The sequence below is a fragment of the Martes martes genome, assembly GCF_963455335.1.
Source record: "Martes martes genome assembly, chromosome: 8".
NCBI lineage: Eukaryota > Metazoa > Chordata > Mammalia > Carnivora > Mustelidae > Martes > Martes martes.
In genome coordinates this window covers 85825965-85845364 of record NC_137895.1, presented here as the reverse complement: position 1 = coordinate 85845364, position 19400 = coordinate 85825965, and the positions used below count along the sequence as shown (strand labels likewise).

Genomic DNA, 19400 nt, shown 5'->3' with positions numbered 1-19400 from the left:
AAAAAGTCTGAACTCTCCCGGGAACTTGTCACATTCTTCTCTTCCAATCAACAATATTTAATCCACTTGAAAAATGCTAGCAAAGAGGGCCTTTGGCAAGGAACTCAGTTAAAAATATGCAACTCTGGGGACACCGCCACAATACTGACATCAAGCTTGTAGAAAATGCTGCTTTTGTCTCAGAGTCAGCCCATGATAAAAACAGGAACTTTATGGAGAACTGATCACAACTGCACATGAAGCCTGATCACATGCCCACAACAGAGCAACGTTTCTCTCATTGTTGTCCAACGGACTTCTCTAATAACAGAGGCTTGATTTATTCTACTCTTTTAATTCTCAAATTCAACCCTCCCTGTACCAATCCATTGTCAAAAGAAAGAGGGTGTCGGCCAGGATTTGCATGTAACCAGTAGCCACCCTCCTCCTCTCTTGAAAGGCTCTAAAAGGTGATCAGATGCGGAAAATTCACCCCGAATAGAGGCACCAGGAAAAAACCCTTATGACAAAGGTGATCTGAAAGCAGCACAGTGTATGTCTCTCTGGGTTAATGCCACTGCTTCTAATCTGCCTAGGACCCTAAATGGCCCATTCTGCTTCTCGCTCACTCCTGTCACTGGGGAAACATCTCGTATTGTTAAAGGAGGAAGAAGAAATGCTGCGGATTTCCCATGTATCTTTCTCTTTTTCTGAAGGGGGGAGGGGAGCTGAAACAGACGTGGGGCCCTCCCCGCAAAAAGGGTAAAGGAGGACAGGATAAAGCTGTCAGCCACCCTGCTCGCAGCCTCACCACCCCCTCCCCCGTGCCCAGACGCCCCGGGAGGAGCGCGAGGGCGCAGCTTTGTCTTGGGTTTTGAGGGGCAGGGAGTGCAGAAACAGCCCGGGCCGGGGAAGGACTTCTCCCCCAAGCCCCAGCTTCACCCTTTCCCCGAGAACACAATGAACGCCAGGGGAAACCCACTTCATAGGATGCGAGAGCAGGGAAGACGACCCCTTCAGAGCACGGGCCAGATTTCCGGCACCCTCCTCCCGTCTCGCCCTCACGGCCAGCAGGGCGCGCGGAGGGGACCTGTTCTCCCCGTCGCCGCGATCCGCAGCAGTGCCCGGGCGCTCGCTCCCCCGCCCAGCTCCTACCCTCTGAGAGCTCCAGCTCCAGCTCCGCCAGCTGCGCCCGCACTTCGGGCGGCAGCGCCGCCACCGCGGCCGGCGCGGGCTCCAGGCCTCGGTCCGCCATCCGGGCTCCGCCAGCCACGCTCCGGAAGACAAGAGAGGGGGCCGAAGGAGGGACGGACTGACGCTGGCCCACACCCCGGCTACAGGATCCGGCTCCGGCCGCCGAGCTCCGCCGCTGCCGCCGCCGCCGCCGCCACCGCCATGAGCGAAAGTCACGTGAGCACGGCGGCCCCGCCCCCGGCCGAGGACGCACCGCCTCCGCGGCCCAATCAGCCCGAGGACTCGCGAGCTTACGGCGCCCTCTACTGGGCATGTCCTGAGACGACGACCCCAACTCCACCACCCGGAACTCTCCTGGGCGACGTGAGCTGGAGGTGTTGATGGCGGGAGCCCACGTAGCGTTTACCTTTTACAAGATAGCGAGCGAGTTTTCAGGGGACCCAGGCCTCACTTTTTCCGGTTCTCTTAGTGTGTATGCCTTTGTCTTGTGCCCTCCTCCATTTTCCCAGAATTGATATCTACCCATTTAAGAGGACCTGAACTCAAGCCACTTTTTTTGGACCGATTAATGATTTTTTTTTTTTTTTTTTTGTATCATTGTATCACAGACCGCTTCTTTCACGGGGTCTTCCTTGTCCCACTTGTCAGGAGCTCCTCTCCTTGTTTCTAGTTCAGTTCTCGCATTTAAGGCAATGGCGGGAGAATCTCCTTCCTCCCACCTAGAATTCTAACTACTTGAAAGTGGAGAACTTAGTCTTCTTGATCTTTTTATATCCTCTTCAATGGATGACTTAATAGGTGTTCCCAAAATGTTAATATTTTAATTCAATATAAGGAGGATCTATTTGTGTATTTTTACCAGGAGCTACTGGGGCAGATGCTTTAATCGTTCATATTCTTTTTTTTTTTAATGCCAAAGCTCCCCTTCACAATTTGAGGGATTTCAGTGTTTTCGCTTCCCTTCTATGCTGATCCAAAATTGGTCTCTTGAGAGAAAACGCCTCAACATCTATTCAATAGTAGGAGTTTCTGGACAATAGTATACCAGTTAGGGGCTGAAAGAAAATTATTTTTTAGTTGAGAAAAGAATTTCAGCTTGAAAAAAAGAAATGTGACATCATGGTTGATTGAGGGGTAAACTGAAATTTCCTTTCAACTGCAACAATGTAAGGAGAATCTTGGGAATATATATGTATGTATGTCTTCTGGTTTACATGAAGACCGTTGCAGGTTTTAAGGCTGCAAATTTGGTGACATTCCTCCCGTCAAAAAGTGAGGTCCGTGGACCCTCCCCTGAATCTGGATGGGATTCTCATTGCTTTGACCAATAAAATATGGCGCAGGTAATACTATGTAACTTCGCGGGTTAGGTCCTAGAAGGCCACTCAGCAGAATTCTTCGTCTCCAGAGAACCCCCCTGAGGAGCCTCCCTCCCAGGGCATTCACTCTGAGAACTCAGCGGCCATGCAGAGAGCTGGCCACATGGAAGACCATGTGAGGTGCTCTGCCCAACTGCCCCAGTTCAGCCCAGCCTTTTAGTCATCCTAGCCCAGGAAGCCTCCAGATGACTTCAGCCCCCAGGCATTTGAGTCTTCCCAGCTGAGGTCCCAAACAATGGGGAGCAAAGACAACCCATCCTTATGCCCTGTCCAAATTCCCATGAGCATAATAAAATGACCACCCTTTTATGCATCGAAGCTCGGGGTGGTTTGCTATACAACAGTAGACTCCATAAGAAGGATCTTAGCAGGTGTTGTTGTTATACCCTCCCAGTAGCCCTGACTCCCTTTTTCCCTTGTCACTAGGCCACACCTACCCTGTTGAGGCTGAATATGCCAAATACACATTTTTCTGACCTCCTTGGCATGTATGTGACCCACTGGGGGAAACTACTGGAAGGGGGACATCTGTGGAGGATTTTCCTTTCTGATGAGAGAGATACGCAAGGTCCTTTCTGATGAGAGAGATACACAAGGAGAAAATGCCCCTCGCTTCCTTCCCATCTTTGGATATTGTCCAGTTTAGGGCACCAGCAGTCATGCTGCAACCACAGGGGGAAACTAAGAGAAGTACAGAGATGTCACCTAGAACTTGACTGAATTGTTCTGCTAAAATAAATTCTTGGGGCGCCTTGGTGGCTCAGTGGATTAAAGCCTCTGCCTCAGCTCACGTCATGATCCCAGGACCCTGGGATCAAGCCCCACATTGGCTCTCTGCTCCCTTCCTCTCTCTCTGCCTGCCTCTCTGCCTATTTCCCTTCCTCTTTTTCTGCCTGCCTCTCTGCCTACTTGTGATCTCTGTCTGTCAAATAAATAAATAAAATCTTTTAAAAAAATAAATAAAATAAAATAAATTCTGGAACCACCTATACGGTGCTTGTCCTTCTTAAATGAGAAAATGGATTTAAACCTATTTTAGTTGAATATTCTGCTATTTGCTGTCCACAGTTTCCTATCTGATGCTCAGTTTCTGACTACAAAATGGATATTACAAGTGAGCAAAAATAAGGAATGACTGAGGGCAGTTGCACAATGCCTAGTAAACTATTATGACACAGATCACATGTAGACTGGGGCTGTTTTGCTAGGGAAATAATGGGAAAATTTCGAGGTTTAGGGAGTGAGTGGACTACTTGGTATGGCTTTCAGTAAATTCACACAAGAGATAAACAGTCTGGAGACTTCCCAGCGGAGGACAGGCAGGGAAAGTCAGCTTTACTAAGAAGCTCTTCTGGCTACAATCCAAATTGACAGGGGCGACAGGGTGGAGTTTTGTTGACTTGGGGAAGCCAAGGTCTCCCAAGTTAAAGCGAGGTAAACAGAAGCAAGAGATTTAACAGTGATAAAATTGAAAAGATTGAGGCTCCAGATCTCTGAAGGATCTTAAGACCTTTTATTAAACAGTCTTTGTCAGATGAAGGAGGTCAACTTAGCAGTGAATACAATAAGCCTAGCAGGAAAGATTACTTTAAGGGTGGTACTCCTCCTCCTTTAGGTCATTCATTTCAAATTGTCTCAAGGAACAGACCTTTAAACTAAAGAAGAAGGGGGTATTTGCAGAGTATGGAAATAAGAGCTATGAGGCTGAAATTCTCAGTCTTAATGACTGATCAGTGCTGCCTAATAGAAAATACAATGTGGGGGCACCTGGGTGGCTCAGTGGGTTAAGGCTCTGCCTTCGGCTCAGGTCATGATCAGGGTCCTGGGATCGAGCCCCGCATCGGGCTCTCTGCTCAGCAGGGAGCCTGCTTCCCCCTCTCTCTCTGCCTGCCTCTCTGCCTGCTTATGATCTCTGTCAAATAAATAAATAAATAAAATCGTAAAAAAAAAAAAAAAGAAAGAAAGAATGAAAATACAATGTGAGCTACCTGTGTAATGTTAAATTCTACTACTTTAAAAAGTGAAAAGAAACTGCACATCTCAACCCAGACTAGCTATACTTCAAGTGTCCTATAATTACACGTCACTAGTGGCTGCTGTGTTGCTCAGCGCAGGTCTAGACCTTTACCTACTTTATTAGCACATGGAATTCACTGGATAAAACAGACCAGAACCCCACCAAGTTTTTGCAGTATATGCCAAAGATATTCCAAACTTGGTTTTAGCTGCAGCTAATTATTCAACACGAAAAGCAGTTCCTAAACTTCCAACTCCCACCCACAGGAAAATGGCTGCTAAAGTTCTGCTGGAAGGGAGTATACCCAATGCCCATATTAGGTATGCCCGTGAAGGACAATGGCACTTTCAGAGATCAGAACCAGAGGCTGCCAGACTAACACATTCATTCCATTCAAAGTCTGCCTGTCAGGCAGCATGGTAGATTGTTTGCAAAAAGGGCGGCAATAACCCTTTTGACCCCCCACCCCCACCCCACTGCATTCACTATCCTTAGGTAAATCCCCTCTATACATTGGGTTTGAACATATGACTTCCTTTGGCTAATGAGACCATAGTAAGCATGACCTACAGACTTGGAAAGTGCTTGTGCATTGGGCTTGCCCCCCCCTTTCTTTCTGCTTTCAAGACCACTGCCTTGTGAAGGAGCAGGAGCTGGGCTGCTAGATGAGAGTCATGGCCCAGCCACCTTCACTGCTCTAGGTAAAACCCAACCTGCTGCAAAGTATGAGTCAGGCCATACGTAGACAGCCAGCTGATCACAAGTCCATAACTGAGCCCTGCTGAGCCCAGCTCAAAGGACCAATGCATGGGACAAAAAATGGTTGCCATTTCAACCTACTAAGTTTTGTGGGTTTGTTACACAGCAAAAACTGATAGAAACAGGTATGGTATGTGCTCAGGAACCGTATCTTTGTGTATTTCCTTTTCTGAATGGAAGTATTATTGTACTTACAATTCCTTGTCTGGCATTGTTTGTTGCAGTAGTTCTCAAACTTTAACATACATCAGAATCACAGGGATGGCTTACAGAACACAAATTGTGATGTCTGACCCAGACTTCCTGATTTCATAGGTTTGGGCTATGGCCCAATGATTGACATTTCTACCACCTTCTATGATGACACTGCTGTTGCTGGTATGAAGGCCGCATTTGGAGAACCAGTGGTCTATTGGTTGTGTTGGAGACCAGTACAACTCCAGATTGCTGGTCCATGAGGAATCATCTCCAGACATGAAGATTACATACCCCCAGAGGTCTGGACTTGGAGCTGGAGGAGGTAGCTGCATGATATTGGGATTGTCTTCCTTAAAGGAAGGGAATGAAATTTCATGTGAGTGAATTACACACATTTTTAGTCTCATGTGTCATTCAAAGACAGCATTTCTTTATTGATTCTCTGCCTGGATGAGATATCCATTGACATAACTGGGGTGTTCCAGTTCCCTACTATTATTGTATTATCACCAGTTTCTCTCCTTATGTCACTTAATATTTGCTCTATGAACTTAGGTGCTCCAATGTTGGGTACATATTTACAATTATTCTATCCTCTCGTTAGATTGAACTATACACTTTTTAGTTGTGTATAATGGAATAAAAGTGCCACAAATGAGTGGGTTCTGGTAGAGGCTGTGAGCCATCTACCCAGAGTTCATTTCCCCTCCTCTCTACTTTGTCTGGAGAGCCCACCTACCTCCACAAGGGCTTAAAATGCCAGATACTCAGCCTTCCTTACTGCTAGGTAACAAATCACCCTATTCTGGCCAAGAGACCTGGATGGAAGTCAGCCAAGGGTCAGGGGACAGAATTCTGGGAAAGGTATTCCTCCCTGATAAGGGAGACATCTGAGAAAATCCTGAGAACTCTGTTAGGTTCTTGGATAATTATACCCTCAGAAGAGAGTGTGGCAGAGGCAAGGCTGGCAAACAAAAGCTTGGAAGAGAGGGACAGCTACCAAGTCCTGAAGGTGGTGGCAGAAAGCAGGAACCTGGAATGACTTGTGATCTACCTCCAGGGAGCACCCAAAAGTCCCTGAGTTGGATGAAGAACAGGCAAAGGATTCTGTTAGGGAGTATCTCCCCTGCAGGCAGAAGCAACCAAATTTTTGCATTCATGTTATTAGGTTTTCCCTTGTACCCCTCAGCTGAAAACTGGGAACATTTAGGTGATGTAAAACCTACGTATAGTTGAAACTCTAAAATAAAGCCCTGTAGAAACTGGAAAGCATTCCAGGAAGAAACAGGTTCGGGTGCCTGGGTGGCTCAGTGGGTTAACCCTCTGCCTTCGGCTCAGGTCATGATCTCAGGGTCTTGGGACCAAGCCCCGCATCAGGCTCTCTGCTCAGCAGGGAGCCTTCTTCCCCCTCTTTCTCTGCCTGCCTTTCTGCCTACTTGTGACCTCTCTCTCTCTGTCATATAAATAAATAATATATTAAAAAAAAAAAAAACAGGTTCTGTGAGATGCGCCAACATGTCATGATTAACATGGGAATTTTTATGTTCTTAAGTCCCTATGAAACCACTGGGAAAACAGAAGAAACATACAGTAGAGTCTCTTCAACTTAGAAGGGTTTAGAAAAATGTTAGGGAAAAGATTCTCTTTTTTTTTAAAAAGATTTTTATTTATTTCAGAGAGAGTGTGAGAGAGTATGATCAGGGAGAGGGGCAGACAGAGAGGGAGAAGCAGATTCCCCACTGAGCAGGGAGCCTGATGTAGGGCTCCATCCCGGGCCCCTGGGATCATGAACAGAGTCAAAAACAGATATTAGGGGCGCCTGGGTGGCTCAGTGGGTTCGGCTGCTGCCTTCGGCTCAGGTCATGATCTCAGGGTCCTGGGATGGAGCCTCACATCGGGCTCTCTGCTCAGCGGGGAGCCTGCTTCCCTCTCACTCTCTCTGCCTGCCTCTCTGCCTACTTGTGATCTCTGTCAAATAAATAAATACAATCTTTAAAAAAAAAAACAGATATTAAACCAACTGAGCCACCCAGGTGCCCCAGGAAAAAGATTCTCTTCTTGTGTTGTGACATGTCACTGGGGAAGGCTGAGGTGTGCTTTAAAGAAAAGGCATCTTGGGGCACCTGGGTGGCTCATTTGGTTAAGTGTCTGTCTTTGGCTCAGGTCATGATCCCAGGGTCTTGGGATCAAGTCCCAGACTCCCTGCTCAGCAGGAGTCTGTTTCTCCCTCTTTTTCTGTCCCTCCCCGTGCTCCTTCTCTCTCTTTCTCCATCTTGCTCATTCTGTCAAATAAATAAATAAAATCTTGGGGGGAAAAAAAGGCATCTTTCCTCAATATGATCTTTTTAAAAAATTTATTTATTTATTTATTTGACAGAGAGCGAGCGAGAAGGAGAGAGGGAACACAAGCAGGGAGGGGGGAGAGGGAGAAGCAGGCTCCCCACCAAGCAGGGACCCTGATGTGGGGGTATAAATATAAATATTCCTTATCCATTCAACTATCAGTGGACACTTGTGTTGCTTCCATATCTTGGCTATTATGAATAATGAAGCAATAAACATAGGGGTGGATATCTTTTTAAATTAGTAGCTTTGGGGCGCCTGGGTGGCTCAGTGGGTTAAAGCCTCTGCTTTCGGCTCGGGTCATGATCCCAGGGTCCTGGGATCGAGCCCCGCATCGGGCTCTCTGCTCAGCGGGGAGCCTGCTTCCTCCTCACTCTCTGCCTGCTTTTCTGCCTACTTGTGATCTCTGTCTGTCAAATGAATAAATAAATCTTTAAAAAAATAAATAGGGACGTCTGGGTGGCTCAGTTGGTTAAGCAGCTGCCTTCAGCTCAGGTCATGATCCCAGCATCCTGAGATCAAGTCCCACATCGGGCTCCTTGCTTGGCAGGGAGCCTGCTTCTCCCTCTGCCTCTACCTGTGCTCGCTCGCTCTCTCTGACAAATAAATAAATAAAATCTTTTTAAAAAATAAATAAATAAATAGATAGATAAATAGACAAATAAATAAACAAACAAACAAATAAATAAATCTTTTTAAAAAATAAATAAATAAATAGATAGATATATAAATCAGTAGCTTCATTGGGGGGTGGAATCCAGTAGTACAATCACTGGATCATATGATATTTCTATTTTTAATTTTTTCAGGAACTTCTGTACTGTTTTCCACAGCGGTTGCACCAATTTGCATTCTCACCAACAGTGCATGAGAGGTTCCTTTTCTCCACATCCTCCCCAACACTTATTTCTTGTCATTTTGATTTTAGCCATTCTGACAGGTGTGAGGTGATATTTCACTGTGGTTTTGATTCGTATTTCCCTGATGATGAGAAATGTTGAGCATCTCCTCATGTGTGTCTTAGCCATCTGAATGTCTTCTTTGGAAAAATGTCTGTTGGACCACTTCTTTACACCACACACAAAAGTAAACTCAAAATGGATGAAAGACCTAAATGTGAGACAGGAATCCATCAAAATCCTAGAGGAGAACACAGGCAGCAACCTCCTTGACCTCAGCTCCAACAAAGACAAGTCACCAGAGGCCAGAAAAACAAAAGCAAAATGAACTGTTGGGACTTCATCAAGATAAAAATCTTTTGCACAGCAAAGGAAACAAAAAAAAAAAAAAAAAAAAAAAAAAAAAAGGAAAGGAAAACTAAAAGGAAGTTTTTTTTTTTTTTTTTAAAGATTTTATTTACTTATTTGACAGATCACAAGTAGGCAGAGAGGCAGGCAGAGAGAGAGGAGGAAGCAGGCTCCCCGCTGAGCAGAGAGCCTGATGTGAGGCTCAATCCCAGGACCCTGAGATCATGACCTGAGCTGAAAGCAGAGGCTTAACCCACTGAGCCACCCAGGCACCCAAAAAATGTCTATTTCATTCTGAATATACCTGTTAAACCCATCTGGTGCAGTACATCATTCAAAGCCATTATTACCTTATTGATTTTCTGTATAGATGACCTGTCCATTGATGTAAGTGGAGTGTTCAAGTCCCCTACGATTATTCTATTTATTTGTTCCCTCGCGTTTGCTATTAATCGTTTTATCTATTTGGGTGTTCCCATGTTGGGTGCCGAAATATTTACAATTCTTATATATATGTTATTGTTGGATTGCGCTCTTTATTATTATATAGTGCCATTCTTTGTGTTTTGTTAGTCTTTTTTTTTTTTTTAAGATTTATTTATTTATTTATTTGAGAGAGAGAGAGTTAGAGAGAGCACAAGAGAGGAGAAGGTCAAAGGGAGAAACAGACACCCCATGGAGCTGGGAGCCCGACGCAGGCCTCGATCCTGGGACTCCGGGATCATGCCCTGAGCCCAAGGCAGTTGCTTAACTAACTGAACCACCCAGGCGCCCAGTCTTTTATATATATATATATATATATATATATTTTTTTTTTTTTTTAAAGATTTTATTTTTGCATCTCACATCCCCATGCGTGTACACCTAATCTCAGCTGGTCCACCTGAGACCACCTGAGCACCAACCTTAGTCTCCACATTGTCCTATTTCCACTCCAAAAAGAAACTATCGTGAACCAGGAGAAACTCACAAAACTGCAAGCACAAGTGGGCATTGGAGGGAAAGAAACTGTTCGCTGAAAGAAGGTGGTTCATAGGATGGCTACAGCAGATGATAAAAAACTTTAGTTCTCCTCAAATAAGTTAGGGGTAAACAATATCTCTGGCATTGAAAAAGTGAAAATGTTCACAAACCAAGGAACATGATCCATTTTAACAACCCTAAAGTCCAGGCATCCCTGGCAGCGAACACTTTCACCATCATGGACAACGCTGAGACAGAGTAGCTGACGGAAATGCTACCCAGTAACTTAAACCAACTTGGTGCAGACAGTTTGACTAGTTGAAGGAGACTGGCTGAAGCTCCCCAGTCAAACAATCTGTAGATGGAAAAGCACCACTAGCTACCGGAGAAGATGAAAAGGAAGTTCCAGATCTTGTGGAGAATTTTGATGACTCTTCCAAGAATGAAGTAAGCTGAATTTAGTCAAATTCTGAAGAAGGTAATAATTTGGAGAAGTTACTGGGAGCTTCTATTTTATATGACTGCTTTTGAAAATTTTGGTCAGATTTGAGAAAACCTAGATCTCTAATACTTTTTAAGCCCAAGCCCCTTGGACACTGCAGCTCTTTTCAGTTTTTGCTTATACACAATTCATTCTTTGCAGCTAATTAAGCTGAAGAAGCCTGAGAATAAAGTTTGAAACAAGGTTAATAAAGCTCTTTGCCTAAAAGAAAGGAAGAAGAAAGGAAGGAAGGGAGTGGGGGAGGGAGGGAGGGAGAAGGGAATTTTTTTTTTTTTTAAGATTTTATTTATTTATTTGACAGACAGAGATCACAAATAGGCAGAGAGAGGAGGAAGCAGGCTCCCTGCCAAGCAGAGAGCCTGATGCAGGGCTCGATCCCAGGACCCTGGGACCATGACCCGAGCCAAAGGCAGAGGCTTTAACTCACTGAGGCACCCAGGTGCCCGGGAATATTTTATTTTTAAGTGATCTCTGTGCTCATTGTGGGGCTTGAACTCACAACCTTGAGATCAAGAGTTGCATGTTCTACTGACTGAGCCAGCCAGGCTCCCCTATGGTCTTGTTCTGAAGTCTACTTTGTCTGGTGTAAACGTGTTGCTACTTTGGTTTTGTTTTGTTTTGTTTTGTTTTTTACATGCATTGCATGATAAATGTTTCTTCATCCCCTTACTTTTAATCTGCAGATGTATTTAGGTCTAACATAAGTCTCTTGTAGGCAGTGTATAGACGGATCTTATTTATTTATCCATTATGTCACCCTATGTCTTTTGATTGGAGTGTTTCAAATTAATTGATAGATATGTATTTATTGCCACTTTATTACTTGTTTTGTGGTTGTTTCTGAATATTTTTTTTTCTGGTTTGTTCGTTCTTTCATGGTTTGCTGGTTTTCCTTAGTGTTATACTTGTATTTCTTTCTCTTTACCCTTTGCGTAATTATTAGTGTATTTTTAAAAAGATTTTATTTAAATACAGGTATGTGTGTGTGCAAGCACATGCCCGCATGTGTTTGTGGCAATGAGCAGACCTGGTAATCAGATCTTGGTTTTTATTTTTAAAACTTTTTTTTTCATGGGATGCCTGGGTAGCTCAGTCGGTTGGGTGGTTGCCTTCGGCTCAGGTCATGATCCCGGTGTCCTGGAATCGAGTCCCACATTAGGCTCCTTGCTCCGAGGGGAGCCTGCTTCTTCCTCTGCCTCTGCCTGCCACTCTGTCTGCCTGTACTCTCTCTCTCTGACAAATAAATAAAATCTTTAAAAAAAATTAAAAACTTTTTCTTTTGTTAAAATTTTAATTCTAGTATAATTAACATACATTGTTATATCAGTTTTAGATAAGAGATTTTTTTTTAAAACAAAAAATTTGAGGACCACAAAAATTCCAACATTAGATATTAAGGAATGATTGTTATGTTTTATATGTGGCAATGGCATTATGATTATGTAACTACCAGACTACTTTTTAAGGGGAAAACATATTCAAATATATATTTTTAAGATTTTATTTGACAGAGAGAGATCGCAAGTAGATAGAGAGGCAGGCAGAGAGAGAGGGGGAAGCAGGCTCCCTGCCGAGCAGAGAGCCCGATGCGGGGCTCGATCCCAGGACCCTGAGATCATGACCTGAGCTGAAGACAAAGGTCTAACCCACTGAGCCACCCAGGCACCCCCAAAAAACATACTCAAATATTTATGGGTGAAATGGTATGCCTGAAATTTGCTTCATAAAAACCCATTGGAAAGTGGGGTGGGAAGAAAGTAGAGGTATATATGAAATAATAGTGGCTAAGATCATAATAGAGTGATGAGAGTATGCAGGTTGATTATACTATTCTATTTTTGTATATATTAAAAATTTCTCATATCCAAACATTTTTAAGGACAGAGAAATATTATTTCTGCATGAGGCCATTGCTTTGTAATTTTATCTTGTTCTATTTTATCTAATATTGACGCCTATGTAAGAGAAAGGGTACTTCAAAACATGAACTTGCAGAACAATCTTTACTAAAAGTCTCATAATTATAATGGCTGAAAAATTAGAAATAATGTCTACCCAGAAATCCAAGAGAATCATCTAACATACCACCATTCATTCATTCATTCAAACATACTGAGTTAATGTAACATGTTAGGCACTGTCTAGGTGGTAGGGAATACAGTGTTTGAATAAGGTCCATCCTCTTATAGACCTTACAGTGTGGTTTTATCAGACTTACTATGAAAAATTTTAAAGTGGCTTAAGATTAAAGTCAACATATAAAAATAAATAACCTTCCTGTATTAGAGCAACAGTGAATTGAAAAAAAAAATCCATTCACAGAGCAAAACATAAGTAGGCACAAACCCAACAATAAATGTACAAGACTGAGATGAAGAAAAAGCTAACTGAATGTTCTAAAAGAAGACCTAAATGGGGGAAACCCCCCCAAAACCCAACATATCAATGCTTCAACAATTAATCTACATAAATCAGTGCAATTTTTATGAAAATCTTATTGTGATTTTCTAAATTCTAACTTGAGAAGCTAACTCAAAAAGTTTCAGTAGAAGATAAAATGTTCAAGGAAAGTCAAGAAAAACTAAAAGTAAAAAAAATTTTTTAAAAAGATTTTATTTATTTATTTGACAGACAGACAGACAAGTAGGCAGAGAGGCAGGCAGAGAGAGGGGGAAGCAGGCTCCCTGCCGAGCAGAAAGCCCGATGCGGGGCTCGATCCCAGGACCCTGGGATCATGACCTGAGCGGAAGGCAGAGGCTTAACACTGAGCCACGCAGGTGCCCCGAAAGTAAAAAATTTAAAAAGGAGGATTTGCCTGAACAGAGATCAAAGCATACTAAAAAGCTACAGGCCTTAAAACCATAAAGCCACTTCTCTCAAAATTTCCTGTAAATATAAAATAATATCGGGGCGCCTGGGTGGCTCAGTGGGTTAAAGCCGCTGCCTTCAGCTCAGGTCATGATCCCGGTGTTCTGGGATCGAGCCCCGCATCGGGTTCTCTGCTTAGCAGGGAGCCTGCTTCCTGCTTCCTCCCTTCTCTCTCTGCCTGCCTCTCTGCCTACTTGTGATCTGTCAAATAAAAAAATAAAATCTTTTAAAAAAATATATATAAAATAATGTCTATAGAAACCTTTAAAATTCTTTAAAATAGGATTTTAAAACAAAATTTGTTAGCTGATTCTAGAATTCATATTACAGAAAAAATAATCAAGAATAGTCAGACATTTTAACAAAAACAATGGATGCAATTTGCCCTTTTGAACAACAAGATACACTAAAAAGCTACAGGACTTAAAATGGGATGTTATTTATTTTTTTTTAAAGATTTTTATATTTATTTATTTGACAGAGAGATCACAAGTTAGGCAGAGCAGCAGTCAGAGAGAGAGAGGGAAGCAGACTCCCCACTGAGCAGAGAGCCCAATGCGGGGCTTGATCCCAGGACCCTGAGATTATGACCTGAGCTGAAGGCAGAGGCTTAACCCACTGAGTCACCCAGGTGCCCCAAAATGGGGTGTTATTAATGCAGGAATAGGATAAAAGGAATTTGATAAATTTTGAGGAAGCATATTTATGCATAACTGGGAATTTCCTTTATGATAAAGGTAACATCTCAAATAAGGGAGAAAAGATCAAGTACTTAGCAAAAAGTTTTTGAACTGATGACTACTCAGAAAAAAATACATTAAACATTTCCATAATGCACCAAAATAAACTGAATGTGTTTAAAAGCTAAAATTCAAAAAGCAAAATTATTAAGTATTATTAGAAAATAGGAGAAAAAAATACTTAAAAGCTTCAGGATAAGGAAGGCTTTTCTAAGCAAGTCATATAGTAAAAGGCTGATAGGTAGGCCTTCAAAGACAATTAATACAAGAGATGATATAGAAGTTAAAATCTTAAAAATTATTGAGAATATATTCCTAATATATTTAACAATGAAATATCCAGAATGTGAAGAGCCCCACCAGTAAAAAAAAGTGACAAACCAATGAAAAAATAAGCAATAACTAATATATGGTTAATAAACATACAAAAAATTAAACTCACTAGAAATCAAGGAAATATAGTTTTAGCAATAACAGATAAGAGGTACCTAAAGATACATAGATGTGGGAGTATTGTGTCTCTTGATTTTTGGAGGTCATAAGCTATGAGATCATAAGCCCAGAACTCCTGAGGGTGATTTGTCCTGTTGTGTCAAAAGATTTGCTATATGGACACTGGGTGAGAGAATTCTTTATCTGGAAGTTGCTGCAAGGACCATGTAAATATATAACTGTTACTGTTCAACCTTTCCTGTCACATGGAGAAAGCTCACTTGAGAAAGAAGCCAACACACAGCTAGTAGACTGGGCATGGGAGAGAAAGGTGAGGGAGAGAAGGGAGAGGGAAGATGGGAGAGATGGAGAGATAGGGGCTAGAGTGAGATTATGCACTTGGATCCAGCTCTACCACATTTAAAATAGACAACTGGGTTATTTTCTGAAGGTTTCCATACAGATGAAAAATAGCCATACATCTACAGGAAAATAAGACAGTGGTAAGACACAACAAATTTTTAGGAAAATTTTAGTTAAGTTTACATTTGGAAACTTTGAAGAGTATTAACTATTACTCCACAATTTAACTGATGAGTAAACAAGCAGAGAGAATTAAATGATTTGCCTAAATACACCAGTATTAGTAGCAGAGATGGCTATAGCTAAGGGAAGCCTTTAACTAAAGAAAAGGGCCAAGTTTGATAGGTATTTAAATTCTACAACCTTTTATCCATGTTTATGGCTATTACATGATTTCTAGGACACAACTGGTTTTGCTGAGGCAGACATGAATTATGTCTTTTAAGAATCTACACCTAGAAAAATGGCACATTGATTGAAGAAAATGTTTAGTTATAACAGACATGACGAGCTTAATGCTTTTTATTCCTCTCCAATACATGACAGACCTTATTGATGAGGACTGGGAACATTAAGTCTTGAATGAAATCACATATTAAGCTGTTAGCACAATAGTTGGTAGCCTGGAAACTGTCCAAGCGGGATAGAGGATGATTGGGATTAAGGTACCGATAATTAAGACAGAGAACTAGGGGCAGATATAAACCAAACATTTTTTATTTAGCCTTGTCCCTAACAGTCACATTTTAAATTAGTTGAAAGAAAATGCAATCTAATGAAAACCACCTTATGTTGGAGATGAACTATTGTCTTTTGGACTTAAAAGGAATGACTTTTAGTTCAGTATTATTTTTGTTCCCCCAGGTCTCCATTGTTAGGATTATCAGAAACCCTGCAGAAGGAAAAAGCCTATTTCAAAACTGTACTCATAATTTCCCTCCCCACAAAATGTTTTTTGCCAATGTATCCCCCCATCATGGCGAATGGCACAAACTTCCATCCTGTTCCGGAGCCACAAATTCATGAGTAATTTTTTTTTAAATTTTTTCATGAGTAATTTTTGATGCTTACTTCGCTCTTCCTCCCTCCATAGATCTCATCCATTGAAGTCTTGTTCCCAGAAATTTCTCAAATCTTCCACTTTGTTCCAACCTATCACCATGAGGTACAATCTAACCAGTCTCCCATCTATTGCCCAAAGTGCACAAATTTCAAATCTTGGAGTCTGGCTCTTCCCTCTTTCTTCAGCCTCAGCTTGAAAGATCAAACAATGTCCCCCAAGATTTTATGTGCAGGACCCTCTAATTCTTCCAGTGCATGGTAAAATGCTAATGCACAAGTTGTTCCTAATCTGAACATCCTCCTGCCCACCTAATTAACTTTTACTCCTTCAGATATGTCCCCTTTCTCGGAGAAATATCTCTCTATCCCCGCACCATCCCTCACTCCCAATCACACAGATTCTGATTCCAGCTTTCATATTTACTACTGGTCTGATTTTGCCATTACTTAGGACTACTTCAAGCTAAGCACAATAAGGGCAGGAAACATATTTTTGCTGCCTAACACACTGTCTGGAACATAGCATGCAATAAATATTAGCTGACGATATATATAATACTCTACCCATTATGATGAACTCCAATGGTAAGGCGATGCCGTTAGTTTTGATAGATCAGTGTCAGTTACTCGTATAGGCAGAATTGGGAATGCAAAACTAGAACTTAGGATGCATCACTGAAAATACAAGTGTGTAAAGATAAAAGCCACATACGTATTTTAGAGAGGCTGGAATCCTACTATGTTAAGTCTTTTTTTTTTTTTTTTTTTTAAAGATTTTATTTATTTATTTGACAGACAGATCACAAGTAGGCAGAGAGGCAGGCAGAGGAGAAGGGAGGAAGCAGGCTCCCTGCTGAGCAGAGAGCCCGATGCGGGGCTCGATCCCAGGACGCTGGGATCATGACCTGAGCCGAAGGCAGCGGCTTTAACCCACTGAGCCACCCAGGCGCCCCTATGTTAAGTCTTATACAGTAAACATAATACAAAAGGAACAAGAAAGAACACACTTTCAAAGATCTGCAAAGCAGCTACCAAAAATGAATTTAAAAAGATGTTTAGGGGTGCCTGGCTGGTTCAGTCAGAAGAGCATGTGACTCTTGATTTCAGAGTCATGAGTTCATGCCCCATACTGGGTGTAGAAATTAAATATATACATTAAAAAATATTTAGGTAGCCTGTTCCTTAGTTTCCCACAACACCAGAAGAAGGAGGTCCCAATGTGGGATCATTATAAAGAAAGCAAAAACATCCCAGTTCCTTTAAACCCACACAAATTACAACACCCTTGATAATTTTGTCAGACTTTTAAGGAAATTCACCATCCTCTAGCAGTAACTGCTAAACTTTGTAAAAAAAACTTCCAGAAATAGAAAACTGAAACTGAGGGGTGCCTGGATGGCTCAGTTGTTAAGCGTCTGCCTTTGGCTCGGGTCATGATCCCAGGGTCCTGGGATCAAGTCCAGCATTGGGCTCTCTGCTAAGCAGGGAGCCTGCTTCCCTTCCTCTCTCTCTGCCTACTTGTGATCTCTGTCAAATAAGTAAGTAAAATCTTAAAAAAAAACAACAAAAAGCTCCCCAAACCCTTTAGCTTTAGATACAACAAAACAACGATGTGGTGAAAAGCGAAAAATAACCTAATGGTTTTCTCTTGGAAATAAAAGTTTAAAAGCCTAGAATTTACAGTCAGGTCAGACCATATTCTACCCCAGAAAACCAAAATCCACATTGCCCTATGGTTTTTTCCCCATCTCCACTGCCAGACACTAAAAGATTTTGAGAAAAGCTTAGGACCATAACTGCTGAATTTTCTGGCTCTCTTCCCTCACTTTGCAGAGGAAATCTCACACATCCTGTACCCCATTCCCCCCAATCAAACCAAACCAAACCAAAAAAAGAGCTGAGACCAGAATAATGATAGAACTCAGGGAATAAACAACACATAGAATTATGGAAAAATAAATACAAGTAGTCATTAGACATAAACCACCTGGAGAAAAGGAAACCAGTCCTGCTTTTAAATAATTTTATTTTTTCTAATTTTGTGTTACTTTAATTTCCCATAGCACCTTGGCAATGTTGAAAACAGAAATACAAATACAAGGATGTACTCATTTTAACATAATATGCATGAGCATGTGTCACACCATCTTTTTTGGGGGGAGGGGGCAGTTTGGACAACAGGAACAAACCTAAGAAATGGACAAAATAGAAGCTGGGTAACTGGTTCTGATCCCTGACCCAAACATTTAAAAGGGGTCACTCAAAAGACAAGTAAATCAGGCAAAAAAAAAAAAAAAAAAAAAATCAACATCGATGTAGATGTTTATCTACACTAATCAGTGTTTTGTACTACAAAACTGAAAATAAAACCATTTTATTTTATACACAGCTTGTTGACATCTGAGTTGTACTTTTAGGAACTGTCTACTCAATTCATAAAAAACTGTTAGTTTTTAAAAATAAAATTATTTAATAATCAGGTGATTTCGAAAGAGAATTTACTTTCAACTTGAACACAAATTCTCTTTCAACTTCTTAAAATGTCTCATTCAGTTAATAAAAACTGAAATGTCTATGTATCTTCTTGGAAGCTCAGACTAGCTAAGTTAGCATACACCAGAAAAGCCTAAAGTTAAATTAATGGCCACCACATTGTAAGGAAATATAAAAAATTAGGAAAAAACCTCATCATACAGTTAAGAATTTATAAAAACCTTCAAAAGGAATACACTGTCCTCTTGCATTTTACCTTTTCTATAAAAACAAACAAAATGGTACTTTTAAAATATGGTTAATATACCTGCCCAACACAAATATCAAGAGACTTATTATCCCCAGTGCTGTTTAATTGTGTCAAAGTAAAACCAGTGGACATTTAAGCCAAAAGACTAAATATTAAGGCCATAACTAATAAAGCTAAAAAAAAAGCGTTCAGTAACTTTTAAATACTATTTTCTGCACCAGCAGATGTAAATACTCCATCATTAAGCCTTTTGCAAAGCCAACCTGGTTATTTAAAAAGGAATGTAAAGCAATATTCAAACTACCTTAATTTTAGGAACCAAAAATAAATTAAAAATCAGCATGTCATTTGAGACCACATGCAAATCGAGCACATAAGATGACAATAAATCCTGATTACTGAAAGATCTTCTCTTCTTCCAAAATTCAAGTGAATAAAGTTTAGATGGATCACTCTTTTGAATGCCAGTGTCTATACTTGCAAAAATGGAATCACTCAAGTAGAGACAGGCCCTAGATATCCTGAAAACCTCAATTATCAGGATAGAAAATGGAGACAGGTCTCACAGTATCTCCAAATACCTTCTCTATGAAGTGCTAAATGATGAACTT

General features: G+C 41.4%; 1 protein-coding gene and 1 pseudogene across 2 annotated transcripts in view; one reads left to right on the top strand and one right to left on the bottom strand.

Moving 5' to 3' along the window:
- Positions 1 to 1359, bottom strand: part of DIP2B (disco interacting protein 2 homolog B) — a 223057-nt gene extending 221698 nt beyond the window's left edge. The window contains exon 1 of the mRNA XM_080809970.1: positions 1135 to 1359. Within this exon, the coding sequence (XP_080666096.1) occupies positions 1135 to 1234 (100 nt within the window). The 5' untranslated portion in view covers positions 1235 to 1359. The remainder of the gene's footprint in view (positions 1 to 1134) is intronic.
- Positions 1360 to 1374: 15 nt separating this feature from the next.
- On the top strand, positions 1375 to 10535 carry LOC308347109 (transcription factor BTF3 homolog 4-like; annotated as a pseudogene). The gene is made up of 3 exons: positions 1375 to 1547; positions 5715 to 5848; positions 10059 to 10535. The product of its transcript is annotated as a transcription factor BTF3 homolog 4-like (transcript).
- The last annotated feature ends 8865 nt before the right edge of the window (positions 10536 to 19400 follow it).